Consider the following 17,187-nt stretch of genomic DNA (forward strand, 5'->3'; position numbering starts at 1 on the left):
TTGTGTCAGTTGTTCGCATCATAGAGAGGGAGGAAAAGATTGACCGTCGAATGACGGACAGGAAAAAGCAGTCTGGTTTCATCCCACCTGGAAGGCCAAAAAGATGGAAGGAGAAGATGTTTGAAGTTATGGAGAAAACTGTAGTGACTAGAATCGAGGGAAGCCAAGCTGACACAAGGGAGTCTGATAAAATGTGGTTGGTGCGCCATTTAGAAATCATACGTCGATATGTGCTAGATGATCTAGTCATTGTGAAAAATCTGATGGTGCAGTGTTTTCCTCCACATTATAACATATTTAACAAGGTGTTAGCCTTGTACCACCAAGCATTGTCCTCTCGTATCCAGGAATTGGCAATAGAAGAGTTGGAAGCTAATGAGATTGTGAGTCTCCTCACCTGGGTATTAAACACCTATCAAAGGTAAGGAACTTTTGAAAACTTTAATATAATTTTATAATTATGTATTAAAAATAATGACTTAAAGGGACATAAAACAAGTTGGGATAGAGACAAAATATAATAATATGTACTTTAATTACTTTACCTGCAAATTTATACTGCAATGCCTCGCCATTAACCCTTTCTTTTAAGTTTCTAAATTGTACAGCTCTAACTCCCCCACACAATTCCTTTTATGGCTGCATCTATATCCACCATTCATATGGTAGAATGTAGAATTTAACAGTCATTATTGCTGGAGCATGCCTAGAAGCAAATAAGCTGCTGTGAACTCAGTTAAAATACAATGCCTGTGGTTCTGATGCTAAACATTGATAAGGGGGTAGATCAGACTCCTCCAGACAGCATGGCTATGTCACTAATTTTACTTGCCAGCAATTTAAAAAAAAAATTCTATGCAAACTATTTTTACTTAATTAGCCCTTTTAGTATAGGCACAGATCTCAACCTGTTTTATGGCACTTTAATTGGCGTCAAATGCCACTGTTACTTAATTAGCTCATTTACTACCTGAGTTGCAGCATGACCGCCTCCATTACTTTATAGAGACTAAAAGTTTACACAATTTCTTAAAAAAAGAAAACCTCTGCATATTATTTTCAGGCTAATGTTTGCTTTAAATATATTATTATGTCTAGTGTTTATTTTCTCTTTAATGTATTTAATGTAATGTATTGGTTTTGGGGTTGATTTCCCTTGCTGGGTAAACATAAAATATTATTTCCCATGATAATAAAAATATACCAGAACAAATATAATGTATTTATATTATTTGTGATTCATCCATTTATAGTAAGTATTGTGTGTGGTGTTTTTTTTCAAGAAATTTCTAATCCATTCACAGGATCTTTGTACCTTCACTATTTGAAAACGCATTTTACCCTTTTTCAAACCACATTTATTTTCTGTTTGCATCTTTTTTCCATGGAAAACTGACATTGTACTGTAACATTTTGTTCTCTTTAATGTTTTCCTATTGATTTCATTTACCTGTTGGAATATATTAAATTGTTTACAAATAGCTCCTTTTACATTGTCATATGACATAGCTGCTGTTGTTTGTTGAAACCACCTCCTGTTCAGAAAATATGACTACTGTATTCTGTAACAAAAAAGCTACGTAAATAAGAGGCAGCAGATGTAATCATCCTTCCAGTGGGGTGAGAGAGAGGTACTAAAATGTTAATTTTTCAATCGCTCTCTCTAAGTATTGGCATTTGTGTCACAGCTCGGACATGATGGGAAATATAGATCTAATTCCGGAGGTGGATGTGAAATCTATGAAGCCTCTTCTGTCTCAAGAAGTTGTGGACCGCCTTCTTCAAAAGTATATGGCAACTTTCAAAGTAAGTAGATACAATATATACACAATATTTTCTTGATTTTTATCTATGGTCCTTTGTTTACACATGGGGTGATACTATTGGTTAAGTGAAAAATCCCATGTTGACTCTTGTAGAAGATTTCTGTTGCTTAGGAGGAAAGCAAAAAAATCATTACTATTGAATATGTAATTGTTTTTGTTTTTTTGGGCTTCATGTCCCTTTAAATCCTTAAAGGGACAGTATACACTCATTTTCATATAACTGCATGTAATAGACACTACTATAAAGAATAAGATGCACAGATACTGATATAAAAATCCAGTATAAAACTGTTTAAAAACTTACTTAGAAGCTGTCAGTTTAGCTCTGTTGAAAAGGTAGCTGGAAAGCCCACTGCAAGTGGAAAAATAAGACACTCCCCCCCTCCCCCTTCTTTTGCATATGAAAAAACCCTTCACACAAACAGGAGCAAGCTGGAGAAGGTAGCTGACAGTATTCACATAAAACTTTGGGGCTTGGTTAGGAGTCTGAAAATCAGAGCAATGTTATTTAAAAATAAGCAAAACTATACATTTATTTAAAAGAAAAATTTTATAGGCTATATAAATAGATAATCTACAAAACATTTATGCAAAGAAAAAATGAGTGTATAATGTCCCTTTAATAACACAACGTATCCTGTACATCCGGTACTGCAAAGGAACTAAACACATAGGTAAAGTACTGCTCAGAAGCCACAGTGTATGACTGGTCCTGGGAAAATTGCCAAACAGCAGCAATAGTTGCGTGGCTGGTTAAATCGGGATTAAACATATAGATTTTAACTATAATGGCCCTTGTATTGGAAATTGAAATTGAAAATTTCACTACCTAAATATTGTCCTTTGAGTATATAATGAGATAAGGTAAGGACATTTTTGTCTGTAGAGATAAGATAAACATGTCTGCTTTTCCTGCAGGCACTGAGTTTTCAGTGAACGAATGCAGCTATTTGAAATGCAAAAATATACCTAAAGGAGCAAACTCACATTTTCAGCATTTATAAATAAATGCATAGTTTTTCACTATGTATGTTTAAACATTTTGGGCCAGATTACTAGTGGAGTGCCAAATATTGCTTTTGTAAAATCGATATTTGCTTCCTTAGGCTCCAATGGGAGTCTTGTTCTGATGCCGTCATAAACAGAACCAAAGAGTAGCTCAAGGTCAAGGGGGTAAGTAGCGCAGCGATGGAAGCAAATGTAAATATGTATGTGTATATATACATATATATTTATGTGGTAATATGTGAATATAGACATATTAACAGATAAATATATATATGTACTATATAAGCATATACATATATATTTACTGGGAACACACAGTTAACACAATGTAAAAGCACTTTTCAATGCCCAGACCTGCCAACTTTAGCCCCCCAAAAACTGCCTAGTGCAGTTATTTTATTAAAAATAAAAATTACACACCACTGTAGTTTGGGGCACATTTATAAAATTTAACCAGAGATCTGATCTCTGGTTAATTTTATAAGCACTAATTGCTACCGCGAGCTTGCGGTAGCAATAATCAGCCACTTGTCATTACAAGTGGCTGATTATTGCTACCGCAAGCTCGGTGGCTGATTATTCATCGAGCCCCCAAATGGGTACATTTGCCTGTTTGCAGGTGTGCAATAAATTAGCACTCCTCTTGTAATCTGGCCCTTTATAGGAAATTCAATTCTGAGTTTAATGTCCCTTTAAAAAGCAAAGTGCCAAATTGCTACGGTGTATTGAACGCACACCCTCCAGTGTAAATGTATCAAGGAAACAGAAAAAGTACTAGTAGATGAGAAACTCTATGGTTAAAATCACCTTAAGAGCAATAGAAAAGTCTTATAAATCTGCAGCATTAATAGGGACACTGAACCCAATTTATTTCTTTCATGATTCAGATAGAGCATGCAATTTCTCTTACATGGTGTATCCAGTCCACGGATTCATCCTTACTTGTGGGATATTCTCATTCCCTACAAGAAGTGGCAAAGAGAGCACACAGCAGAGCTGTCCATATAGCTCCCCCTCAGGCTCCGCCCCCCCCCCAGTCATTCTCTTTGCCGCTTTAACAAGTAGCATCTCCACGGGAGGGTAAAGTGAATGTGGTGTTAGATTTGTAGTTTTTATTTCTTCAATCAAAAGTTTGTTATTTTAAAATAGTGTGGTTTGTACTATTTACTCTGTGGCAGAAAGTGATGAAGATTTCTGCTGAGAGGAAAACGATTTTAGCATGTTGTAACTAAAATCCATTGCTGTTCCCACACAGGACTGTTGAGTACCAGAAAACTTCAGTTGGGGGAACAGTTTGCAGGCTTAACTGCTTTAAGGTATGTTTCAGTCATTTTTTTTCTAGTCAAGACTTAGTAATGCTAGAAGACTGACAAGAATCCCCATGTGGGAAAGGTAAGCCATATTCTGTGACTTAGTATAGAAGGAAGGCTTATTTGAAAGGGCTCAAAACACTGGTGGACACTGTTAAGGGGCAATCGATTATTTTTTTACAAAAATCTGATATTTATACAAGTTTATATTACATTTGAAACACTTTTTTGGGGTTTATTTCGCATGGCATATATTTAGACACCTATTTTGGCTTGGGAAGGCCCCACAACTCCAGAGTGAAGAGGGAGGGGGCCTGAAATTCGCGCCTCAGTTGCGCAGTTGATTTTACAGACAGCTTCATGCAGCTCCATGTGAAGAGTCCAAAGATTACTTGAGGACTTCAGAGAGGCTTATTTTCGATCAAAACTAATCCCCAAGGAAGGTAGGGCCACAGCAGAGGCTGTGGCATGGTGCTTTAGTTTGCTAACCGGTTGCCAGCTTTAATTTGCTCTGGTTTGGGCAGTAAGGGGTTAATTGACTTGAAATTTACTGTGCAATCATTTCAAAGCATTATGATCATATGGTGAAAATTTCATAAAGATTGGATGATTTTTGGAGATTTAGTAAAAAAAGTGTGCGCTTTTTATTATTTAAAGTCACAGTACCGTTTTTTCAAAAATTGTATTTTACTGTATTTGAGTGCTGTCTAAGTCTGTTTAACATGTCTGAGCCTACAGATAGACCTTGTTCTATGTGTTTAATAGCCATGGCGGTACCCCCTTTACATTTGTGTTTAAAGTGTGCTAAGGTATCTAAACATTTTAAAGACCATGCAGTGACACTTAAAAATGTAGCCCAAGATGATTCTTTAACGGAAGGTAACGAGGATAGTCCTCCTTCCTCTCCCCATGTGCAGTTACGCCCGCGCAAGCGATGCCTAGTACCTCTAGCGCATTGGCCCCTATTACATTACAACAATTAGCAGCAGTCATGGATAATTCCCTTGCGGCATTTTTATCCAAACTGCCAGTTTTTCCTAAAAAGCGTGATGGCTCAGTTTTAAAAACACAGGATGAGCAATCAGAAGTTTTGGATGATTTATCTGTTGTACCCTCACAACACTCTGAAGTGGCAGTGAGGGATGTACTGTCCGAGGGAGAAATTTCTGACACAGGAAAGATTTCTCAGCGGGCAGAATCAGATTCCTTAGTGTTTAAATTTAAGCTGGAACACCTCCGCGTACTGCTTAAGTAGGTTTTATCTACGCTGGATGATTGTGACCCCATGGTGGTCCCAGAAAAATTGTGTAAAATGGACAAGTTTCTAGAAGTCCCTGTATACACTGATGCGTTTCCGATCCCGAAGAGGGTGGCGGATATTGTGACTAGGGAGTGGGAGAGACCAGGTGTACCTTTTGTTCCCCCCCCCCATCTTTAAGAAAATGTTCCCCATAACTGACCCCAGGCGGGATGCGTGGCAGACGGTCCCTAAGGTAGAGGGAGCAGTTTCAACACTAGCCAAGTGCACAACCATACCAATAGAAGACAGTTGTGCTTTCAAAGATCCTATGGATAAAAAATTAGAAGGTTTACTAAAGAAAATATTTGTTCAACAAGGTTTCCTTCTTCAACCGATTGCCTGCATTATTCCTGTAACTACTGCAGCGGCTTTTTGGTTTGAGGCGCTGGAGGAGTCGCTCCAGAGGGAGACTTCATATGACGAAGTCATGGATAGAATTCATGCTCTAAAGCTGGCTAATTCTTTTATCACAGATGCCGCTTTACAATTAGCTAAGTTAGCGGCGAAAAATTCTGGTTTTGCCATTATGGCGCGAAGAGCGCTTTGGCTCAAATCGTGGTCGGCTGACGTGTCGTCCAAAACAAAATTACTAAATATTCCTTTCAAGGGAAAGACCCTATTCGGCCCCGAGTTGAAAGAAATTATTTCGGATATCACTGGGGGAAAGGGCCATGCCCTTCCGCAAGATAGACCGTTTAAGGCCAAAAACAAGGCTAATTTTCGCTCCTTTCGCAACTTCAGGAGCGGACCTGCTTCAACCTCTGCAACCGCAAAGCAAGAGGGTAACGCTTCACAGCCCAAAGCAACCTGGAAGCCTTTGCAGGGCTGGAACAAGGGTAAACAGGCCAAGAAGCCTGCGGCTGCTACCAAGACAGCATGAAGGGGTAGCCCCCGATCCGGGACCGGATCTAGTAGGAGGCAGACTTTCTCTCTTTGCTCAGGCTTGGGCAAGAGATGTTCCAGATCCCTGGGCATTAGAAATTGTAGCTCAGGGGTATCTTCTAGAATTCAAGGACTCTCCTCCAAGGGGAAGGTTCCACATTTCTTGTTTGTCTTCAGACCAGACAAAGAAACAGGCGTTCTTACGCTGTGTAGAAGATCTTCTAAAGATGGGAGTGATACACCCAGTTCCAATTGCAGAACAAGGACTGGGCTTTTACTCAAACCTGTTTGTAGTTCCCAAAAAGGAAGGAACTTTCAGGCCAATCCTGGATCTAAAAATTCTAAACAAATTCCTCAGAGTTCCATCATTCAAAATGGAAACCATTCGGACAATCTTAACGATGATCCAGGAAGGTCAATATATGACTACCGTGGATCTAAAGGATGCGTACCTTCATATTCCTATCCACAAAAATCATCATCAGTTCCTAAGGTTCGCCTTTCTGGACAAGCATTACCAGTTTGTGGCCCTTCCTTTCGGGTTGGCCACCGCTCCCAGAATTTTCACAAAGGTGCTAGGGTCCCTTCTAGCGGTACTAAGACCGCGGGGCATTGCAGTAGCACCTTACCTAGACGACATCTTAATACAGGCGTCATCTTTTCACAGAGCCAAGGCTCATACGGACATTGTTCTGGCCTTTCTAAGGTCTCACGGGTGGAAGGTGAACGTAGAAAAAAGTTCTCTGTCCCCACTCACAAGGGTTCCCTTCCTGGGAACACTAATAGACTCGGTAGAAATGAAAATATTTCTGACAGAGGTCAGGAAGTCAAAGCTTTTAACTACTTGCCGAGTTCTTCATTCCATTCCTTGGCCTTCTGTAGCTCAGTGCATGGAGGTAATTGGATTAATGGTTGCGGCAATGGACATTGTCCCTTTTGCCCGAATTCATCTCAGACCACTGCAACTGTGCATGCTCAAACAGTGGAATGGGGATTATGCAGATTTGTCTCCTCAAATACAAATGGACCAGAAAACCAGAGATTCTCTTCTCTGGTGGTTGTCTCAGGATCACCTGTCTCAGGGAATGTGCTTCCGCAGACCGGAGTGGATCATTGTCACGACCGATGCCAGTCTGTTAGGCTGGGGTGCGGTCTGGGACTCCCTGAAAGCTCAGGGCCTATGGTCTCGGGAAGAATCTCTTCTCCCGATAAACATTTTGGAACTGAGAGCAATATTCAACACGCTCCAGGCATGGCCTCAACTAGCGGAGGCCAAATTCATCAGATTTCAGTCGGACAACATCACAACTGTAGCGTACATCAATCATCAGGGAGGAACAAAGAGTTCCCTAGCGATGAAGGAAGCAACCAAGATCATCAAATGGGCGGAGGATCACTCCTGCCGCCTATCTGCAATTCACATCCCAGGAGTAGACAACTGGGAGGCGGATTTTCTGAGTCGTCAGACTTTTCACCCGGGGGAGTGGGAACTCCACCCGGAGGTTTTTGCTCAGCTGACCCAGCTATGGGGCATTCCAGAATTGGATCTGATGGCGTCCCGTCAGAACACCAAACTTCCCCTTTACGGATCCAGGTCCAGGGACCCCAAGACGGCATCGATAGATGCTCTAGTAGCGCCTTGGTCCTTCAGTCTAGCTTATGTCTTTCCACCGTTTCCTCTTCTCCCTCGGCTAGTAGCCAGAATCAAACAGGAGAAGGCTTCGGTAATTCTGATAGCGCCTGCGTGGCCACGCAGGACTTGGTATGCAGACCTAGTGGACATGTCATCTGTTCCACCATGGAAGCTGCCATCGAGGCAGGATCTTCTAATACAGGGGCCATTCAAGCATCCAAATCTAGTTTCTCTGCAACTGACTGCTTGGAGATTGAACTCTTAATTCTAGCTAAGCGTGGGTTCTCTGAATCAGTTATAGATACTCTGATCCAGGCCAGAAAGCCTGTCACCAGGAAAATTTACCATAAGATATGGCGGAAATATCTTTGTTGGTGTGAATCCAAGGGTTACTCGTGGAGTAGGATTAGGATTCCTAGGATATTGTCTTTTCTCCAAGAAGGATTGGAGAAGGGATTGTCAGCTAGTTCCTTAAAGGGACAGATATCTGCTCTGTCTATCCTGTTACACAAGCGTCTGGCAGCAGTACCAGACGTTCAGGCGTTTGCACAGGCTCTAGTTAGAATCAAGCCTGTCTATAAACCTGTGGCTCCTCCATGGAGTCTAAATTTAGTTCTTTCAGTTCTTCAAGGGGTTCCGTTTGAACCTTTACATTCCATAGATATTAAGCTATTATCTTGGAAAGTTTTGTTTTTGGTAGCTATTTCTTCTGCTCGAAGATTTTCAGAATTGTCTGCTTTGCAGTGTAATTCACCCTATCTGGTGTTCCATGCAGATAAGGTTGTTTTGCATACCAAACCTGGTTTCCTTCCAAAAGTGGTTTCTAATAAGAATATTAACCAGGAAATCATTGTTCCTTCTCTGTGTCCTAATCCAGTTTCTAAGAAGGAACGACTATTACACAATCTTGATGTGGTTCGTGCTTTCAAATTCTATTTCAAAGCAACTAAAGATTTCAGACAAACATCATCCTTGTTTGTTGTCTATTCTGGTAAGAGGAGAGGTCAAAAAGCGACTGCTACCTCTCTTTCCTTCTGGCTGAAAAGCATCATCCGATTGGCATATGAGACTGCTGGACAGCAGCCTCCTGAACGAATTACCGCTCATTCCACCAGAGCTGTGGCTTCCACATGGGCTTTCAAGAATGAGGCTTCTGTTGAACAGATTTGTAAGGCAGCGACTTGGTCTTCACTGCATACTTTTGCCAAATTTTACAAATTCAATACTTTTGCTTCTTCGGAGGCTATTTTTGGGAGAATGGTTTTGCAAGCAGTGGTGCCTTCCGTTTAGGTTACCTGACTTGTGCCCTCCCTTCATCCGTGTCCTAAAGCTTTGGGATTGGTATCCCACAAGTAAGGATGAATCCGTGGACTGGATACACCATGTAAGAGAAAACAGAATTTATGCTTACCTGATAAATTACTTTCTCTTACGGTGTATCCAGTCCATGGCCCGCCCTGGCAATTAAGTCAGGTTCAAATTTATTTTTGTAAAACTACAGTCACCACTGCACCCTATGGTTTCTCCTTTTTCTCCTAACCGTCGGTCGAATGACTGGAGGGGCGGAGCCTGAGGGGGAGCTACATGGACAGCTCTGCTGTGTGCTCTCTTTGCCACTTCCTGTAGGGAATGAGAATATCCCACAAGTAAGGATGAATCCGTGGACTGGATACACCGTAAGAGAAAGTAATTTATCAGGTAAGCATAAATTCTGTTTTTAAGCAACTTTCTAATTTAATGAATCAAAATGTTGTGCTGACTGCAACAATGTTATATTCAATCATAACAATGCAACTCTTGTGAAAAACTCCTCTTCAGAGGTCCCAACAAATGCGGATATCACAGAGTAAACAGGTTTATAACCATTTCTTATATATACACAAGACTCGTAAGTAGCTTATATAGAGGGCTTACCGCTCCGGGGTCAGTCAGTAGCTGTATGGGTTGAACACGGGATTGTAGTCCCCGGCGTGATTGCAAAAGCAACACACTTGTATATTCACGTAGTCAAAGCGTTCACCCTCCGTTGAAAATGCGGGGTCCGGTCCTCTATGTATCCATCAGGTGAATACCTGTGACTTAGGCTGTCCTGTACTGAGACTGTTAGGGCTCTCCTAAACCCTTATTCAAGCAAAACGAATACCACACAGTTATCACAGTTCAGTATTGACAGGATCAGAACAGAGAGAAATGATGGTATAATAAAAATATCGCTTTATTAGATTCGTTAAAACAGACCTGACACAGCACATATGGAGTCTCCACTGCTGACGCGTTTCCTGCCTTACTGGCAGTTCATCAGAGCACCAACTTTCTAATTTACTCCTGTTAACAATTTTTCTTCGTTTTCTTGGTATCTTTATTTGAAAAAGCAGGAATGGAAGCTTACGAGCCGGCCCATCTTTGGTTCAGTACCTGGGTACAGCTTGTCTAAATGTACCCACCAATGTTCTTTTGTGATTCCGACACAGCATACAATTAAAAAAAAAAATAAGATTCCAATTTACTTCTATTATCAAATTTACTTGTGTGTGTTTCCGTGGTATTCTTTGTTGAAAAGATATCTAGGTATGTTTCTGGAGCATTGAAGTGAAAAAACAAGTACTGTGGGCACCTTAAAGGGCAGGTCAAAAAAATATATGTGTTGATTATGTCCTAATATATATATATATATATATATATATATATATATATATATATATATATATATATATATATATATATATATGTGTTGATTATGTCCTAAAACATATGAAAAAAATCTTTTAACAAATGATAGGTAAATGATCAAGAAAAAAAAATAAAATCTTTTAACAAACGATAGGTAAATGATCAAGAAAAAACAAACAAAAAAAACAGCCAATTGAAATGAATGTTAAGATATAATTTAATTAGACTTTACCAAATGTATTAAAAGAGTTGTAAGCGAAATAATTCATACAATGAGATACATATAAAAAGGCAATACTAAATGTACATAAATAAATGCATAAAACTTGTTTATATAAAATGAGTAATTCTCTGTAAGTGACCTATGTAGAGAGAAGACCTCTAAAGACACTTCACAATACTTAGCCTCTGCTGCAGACAGGGTTAAGGAAGCAAAAAAGCAGTACTAATGAGAGAAAACGAATCCTGGTTATTTAAGCAAAATAACAATGAGCTGCAACAATGATGCTCAATTCAATTTCAAAGTTTTAGGATTGGTGTAAAACTGCAATCCTGCGCAGGTTATAGCCATGGAGAAACAGTACCTTAATTTGTTCAGGAGCTCCAAGTGTTTTTGTAATCCAGTGTAGAGGTTATACCGCCAGGATGAAACAGCTCTGGAAACCCTCTGTGTGTGATGGGAAGAAAGCTGCCGAGCTCCTCTCCCCTGCACCCTCTGGAATTCCACCCTCAGCTGTGTGATGTCCGTTTGTTGCTTCAGTGTTTCCTGGAGTACGGTGTCCTTAGTGAGCCACAATAGTGTGAAGAAAGTAGTTCCGGCAACGTTTCAGCTCTTAGCAGAGCCTTTGTCAGGAATTCCAGAGTTTACAGGGGAGAGGAGCTCGGCGGCTTTTTTTTTTTACCTGCCCTTTAAGGCGCCCACAGTACTTGTTTTTTCACTTCAATATTCCTTTTGCTAGTTTGTAGGGAACTAGTATCCATCTGTGGTGCTGGTCCTTGCTGTTGGATTTATAGCGCAAGAAGTTTAATCTCTTTTCCAAATGTTTCTGGAGCATTACATGGTAGGAAATAGTGCTGCCCTCTAGTGTTCTTGCAAATGATTAACGTTCATGCAAAACCGCTGCCTTATAGGGCTTCAAACATGTGCACGCTTCTTAGCTTACAACCCACGCGGCTTAGCTTACATCCCTGCTTTTCAAAAAAAGATAACAAAAGAACAAAGAAAATGTGAAAATAGAAGTAAATTGGAAAGTTGTTTACAATTGCATGCTCTACCTAAATCATTAAAGAAAATGTGGGGTTTTCTGTCTATTTAAGTGGATGTCACAGTGCTGAGCAGGTTAACCCCTTAGCGATCAGTGTTGTACCCTGTACGACGCTAGTCGTTATGCCCTTAGGGACCAGCGACGTACTCTGTACGTCGCTGCAGTTCTGGGCTTCTCTCTGCTGCAAACTTGCTCAAAATAGCGAGATAGCGCTGTTCCTGCATGCCCCACGAGTGGGGCACTTCAGAAATAGATTTGCAGAGTTACCGATGCTGAGGGCCCTCTATGCATCGGACAGTGGTGGTGCCGATCGTTGGTGGGAGCGTAAGGAGGGAGGCAGGTGGGCGGCCCATCGCTGGAGGGGGGGCGGGAGGAGTGCGGGACTGCTATGCCACGCTACACAGATGGGGAACATTAAAAAAAAGCCAGGAAGAGAGGGGGAAGGAGGGAGGAAGGGCAATAAGGGGGATTCTATGTGGGATCCATTGTAGGGTAATGAGGGGGGGCAGCTACACTACAGAAAAAATGGTTAAATTTTTTTTTTTTTTTAAATATGCATAAATTGAGGCAAACTGGGTACTGGCATACAGCTGCCAGCACCTAAGATGGCAGCAAATAGGTAGAGGGGGGAGGGATAGAGAGCTGTTGGGGAGTAAAAGGGGATCCTGCACTGCAAAAAAATATTTAAAAAAAAAATATATATATAAAGACTTTCTGCCAGTACTTAAAGGGACACTAAACCCAAATTTTTTCTTTCATGATTCAGATAGAGCATGCAATGTTAAGCAACTTTCTAATTTACTCCTATTATCAAGTTTTCTTTGTTCTCTTGCTATCTTTATTTGAAAAAGAAGGCATCTAAGCTAAGGAGCCAGACAATTTTTGGTTCAGACCCTGGACAGCACTTGTTTATTGGTGCTGTCCAATCAGCAAGGACAACCCAGGTTGTGAACCGAAAATGGGCCGGCTTCTAAACTTACATTCTTGCTTTTCAAATAAAGATAGCAAGAGAATGAAGAAAAATTGATAATAGGAGTAAATTAGAAAAATTGCATGCTCTATCTGAATCATGAAAGAAAAAATTTGGGTTCAGTGTCCCTTTAAGATGGGGGTGTCAATTATGGGGTGGGGGAGGAAAGAGAGCTGTTTGAGAGGGATCAGGGGGTGGGATGTGTAAGGTGGGTGGCTGATCTCTACACTAAAGCTAAAATTAACCCTATAAGCTACCTAATTAACCCCTTCACTGCTGGGCATAATACAAGTGTGGTGCGCAGCGGCATTTAGCGGCCTTCTAATTACCAAAAAGCAATGCCAAAGCCATATGTCTGCTATTTCTGAACAAAGGGGATCCCAGAGAAGCATTTACAACCATTTGTGCCATGATTGCACACGCTGTTTGTAAATAATTTCAGTGACAAACCTAAAATTGGGAAAAAATTAACAAATTGTTTTATTTGATCGCATTTGGCGGTGAAATGGTAGCATGAAATATACCAAAGTGGGCCTAGATCAATACTTTGGGTTGTCTACTAAAAAAAAAATATATAGTTTTGATAGGTAAATATAAAAAAGGCGCTATTTCTGTTTAAATGTAGTGATGGCAAAAATGCTAAAAATGCTCTGGTCTTTTGGGGAAGTGCCCGGTCCTTAAGGAGTTAATAGACATGAGAAACCAGGATCAACCTTTGCTGCATTTGATGAGAGATTGTGATAGTTAGCAGCTAGATAAAGTGCTCATCAGGTATGGAGAATAGGTGCACAGGCTTCTAGAAGGGTGGGCAGTTCATTTGCCAAACCTGTATGACCGATGCAAGCAAATGGCCTGCACTAGGCTACCTCTTACCACCATGGAAGATGACCAACACTTAAAGGGACATAAATGTGAAAATGCTCTATTATATTTGTTATAATACATTCTTTTGTATGTTTTCACCTGCAAAAATGCTTTTAGATTGCATGCAATCTGCTGCCAACACAGCTGTAAGCGATGTGCATTTATTTGTGAACCCAATAAATAGAAACATACATTTAATATATTTATTTTATTTTCTGGGTTATTGCACTAATGAAAAATGTACTTATCCTCTGGTTTCTGTCTACATTAGTCCAACATCATTGGCTGGTTGAGAAAAGCAATAGAGACAGACAGAAAGGACTGGGACAAGAATACAGAGCCAGAAGCTGACCAGGATGGGTATTACCAGACCACACTACCAGCCATCGTTTTCCAGGTGACTTTATGTTCATGACACACTTCATTTATAACAATTTATTGATCATTTTGTAACTAACTTGTATAATGTGGCAGAGATCCTTGTTTCTTTTAATTTCCAGTATTACTGATCTAGTTTATTTGCTTTCATTATTCTTCCTGTACTGGCCATAAATATATGATCTTATTGCAGATATATATGGTGACTTCATGGCTCTAGATCGGTGGTGCCAAACCTATGGCACAAGTATTTATGTAGGCATAAGAAATTTCTTTACCTCTTGGCTATCACCATACTGCTTGGTTTCTCTGGCTGTAATTGTAGTGCTTTATTCACTATATTTCTTGAATCAATATTCTATTTTGAGCAATAAAGTGTGAATTGGTGATATATAGCACAGATTTCAAAGACAAAACATCAATATTTCTTATTTTTTATAAACAAGTAATTATGATTGTGTGTGAGTCCAATTCTGTTCTTATTTGTATCTAGAGAGTGCTGAGAAATGAATAGATGATAAATTATGGCTTGATTTGCAGGTTTAGTCTTGTTTTCTTCTTTTTTTAATAAATAGAAACATAAATATATAAAGAGAGGAAAATCTCTATTATGGGCTATTGGATGCCAATAGAAAAAGACTTAACATTAAAGTGATATGAAGCAAAAAGGTGTTGCACGTACAAAAATGCAGTAATTGTATATAATATACAATATAATTGTACATGAAAAACAGTATACCTGAAGTTGTTTAAAGTTCTAATCGTAATAGCAGAAAAGGCTTAGGTACTACACATGCTCACTGGCTAATTGGCACAACTCCTGTAGCGGAAGGGCCAAACCGCAAAAAGAAAAACACAAATTATGTTCAATAACCAATGGTTAAAAATTGTAATGCATTTTATAGTTTTATCTTTTTGGTGCAACAAAGAAAAGTCTTTTATGTCACTTTAAATAGATATGAACCCCAAAATGTTTCTTTATGGGTTCATATAGAGCAGTGCTTTCCAAACTGTGTGTCGGGACACACTAGTGTGTCGGCAGCAGTGTGTAGGTGTGTCCCTGCTTCAGCACAAATTTTTTTTAAATTTAAATTATTTTTTTGCCTGCTACGCATATCACATGGTTTACACGTGATTGATACCTAGTGGGTCACAGATCATCTTAACCAATTGGCACAGCTCAGTGGGAACTGAAACTATTACCATTGGCGGATTTGGCGGCACATTGGCTCCTTACTGCACTTGTAGTCTCCTTAATTGGCTCGTGACTGCAAGTGTAGCCAGTGAGTGGGACAGCAGTGTGTTTGCAGCACGGGCAGTAGTCAGTTGGACTCACAGAGCTCTGAGGATGGCAGCTTAAATGCTGAGCTGAAGTCAGTGGGATTATTTTGCAACTAGCTCCCAGTAGTGCATTGCTGCTCCTGCTCTTGATATATGGATAGGAAGTGGAAGCTTAAAAATGCTTGATGATGAAATGTGAGTGTCTTTATCTAATATTACACCAAATATTCCGAAACTGTGTTCATCCCATCAACCTCATACATCCCTTTACAATAGTAAGTAGCTATTGGTGTTATTAAACTTTTTTAATTCTTGCACATACACACTGTTACTTGTAAATGCATTTTGTTATTATATAATTTATGTATGTGTCCGTATCTTTTAAAACAAGTTAGTTTAACCTCCTTTTTGCTAGTACAACTGAGTTACTGTGTCGCAAAATGATGTAGGTCTACAAAGTGTGTCACCAACATGAAAAGTTTGGAAAGCTCTGATATAGAGAGACAATTTTATACAACTTTCCAATTTACTTTTTCCTTTTTTGAAGGAGCAGTATTGTACTATTGGATGCTAACTGGACACATTGGGTAAGTCAATAACAAGAGGGAGGTATGTGCAGCGACCAATCAGCAGCTAGCTCCCAGTAGTGCATTGCTGCTCCTGAGCCTACCTAGGTATGCTTTTCAACCAAGGATACCAAGAGAATGACGCAAAATAGATAATAGAAGTAAACTGGAAAGTTTATTAAAATTGTATGCTCTATCTGCATCATGAAAGAAAAATTGTGGTTTTCATGTCCTTTTAAGCTTAAAGGGATAGTTAAAAAAAATGGAATATACATAGGTGCATTTCATTTTTAAATAGAAGTATTTTTGCAATCTACTTCCATTAGCAAAAAGTTCTTACTGTTTTTCAGCGGCATAAGCACATATGCAATGCAAGCACCCGCATTCAAACACTGCACCTTCTCAACAGAATCCAACAGACACTTAACCCTTACTCATGCTATGTGTCAGGGTTAAGATCACGAAGCGTTGCTGTCTGTTAGATTCACACTCTGGAATAAAGTGAGCTGAATTTCATTGTGCTGTGGAGCTTTTTCATTTTGTGATATTTTTTGCCTGCAGTGGGTCTTTTGCTTTCCATGTGCACTTGCATTAATAAGGGACTGTTTGCTGATTCCTATATATATGTTGATTTGAATTCTGGCGCATGGGTACTTACAGGATATGTGCGTATGCTGTGCAAAAATAGTAATAACCTTTTATTAGAAGCATTTTTGCTAATGGAAGTATATTTAGTGTTGTAATTACTATTATTGTTATTATCTTTATTAGTAATGTACTGACAGTCTGCAGCACTGTACAGAGGGGTACAGTAAATAAAGACAAGACAGGGAAAGGTAGCCTGAAATATGGGATGCCCTCCTGCTTAGACAATCTTAGTGGTAGGAGATCAGGAGACAAATGTTAGCATGTAACTTTGCTTATGTCACATTATATGTATTTCTATTTAGTGGCGCACCACCCTGCTTATTTTACTGACTAGCTATAATTTAAGCCTATATTAAAGGTATAGGAAAGTCAAAATTAAACTTACATGATTCAGATAGAGCATGCAACTTTAAAACACTTTTTAATTCACTTCTATTTTCAAATGTGCTTCGTTCTCTTGGTATCTCTTGTTGAAAAAGAATACGCACATATCCTACACTAGTGGGAGCTAGCTACTGATTGGTGCCTGCACACATTTGTCTTTTGTGATTGGCTAACTAGATGTGTTCACCTAGCTGCCAGCAGG

General features: G+C 39.6%; 1 protein-coding gene across 2 annotated transcripts in view; it reads left to right on the forward strand.

The window, feature by feature from the left end:
• Positions 1–17,187, forward strand: part of EXOC3 (exocyst complex component 3) — a 99,742-nt gene that overhangs the window by 22,522 nt on the left and 60,033 nt on the right. For both annotated transcript variants that reach the window (XM_053714394.1, XM_053714393.1), the window contains exons 4-6: positions 1–421; positions 1,689–1,806; positions 14,000–14,125. The exon at positions 1–421 is cut by the window's left edge and continues 261 nt beyond it. In XM_053714394.1, the coding sequence (XP_053570369.1) occupies positions 1–421; positions 1,689–1,806; positions 14,000–14,125 (665 nt within the window). The remainder of the gene's footprint in view (positions 422–1,688; positions 1,807–13,999; positions 14,126–17,187) is intronic.

This window comes from Bombina bombina, chromosome 5 (assembly GCF_027579735.1).
Source record: "Bombina bombina isolate aBomBom1 chromosome 5, aBomBom1.pri, whole genome shotgun sequence".
In the NCBI taxonomy this organism is placed as follows: Eukaryota; Metazoa; Chordata; class Amphibia; order Anura; family Bombinatoridae; genus Bombina; species Bombina bombina.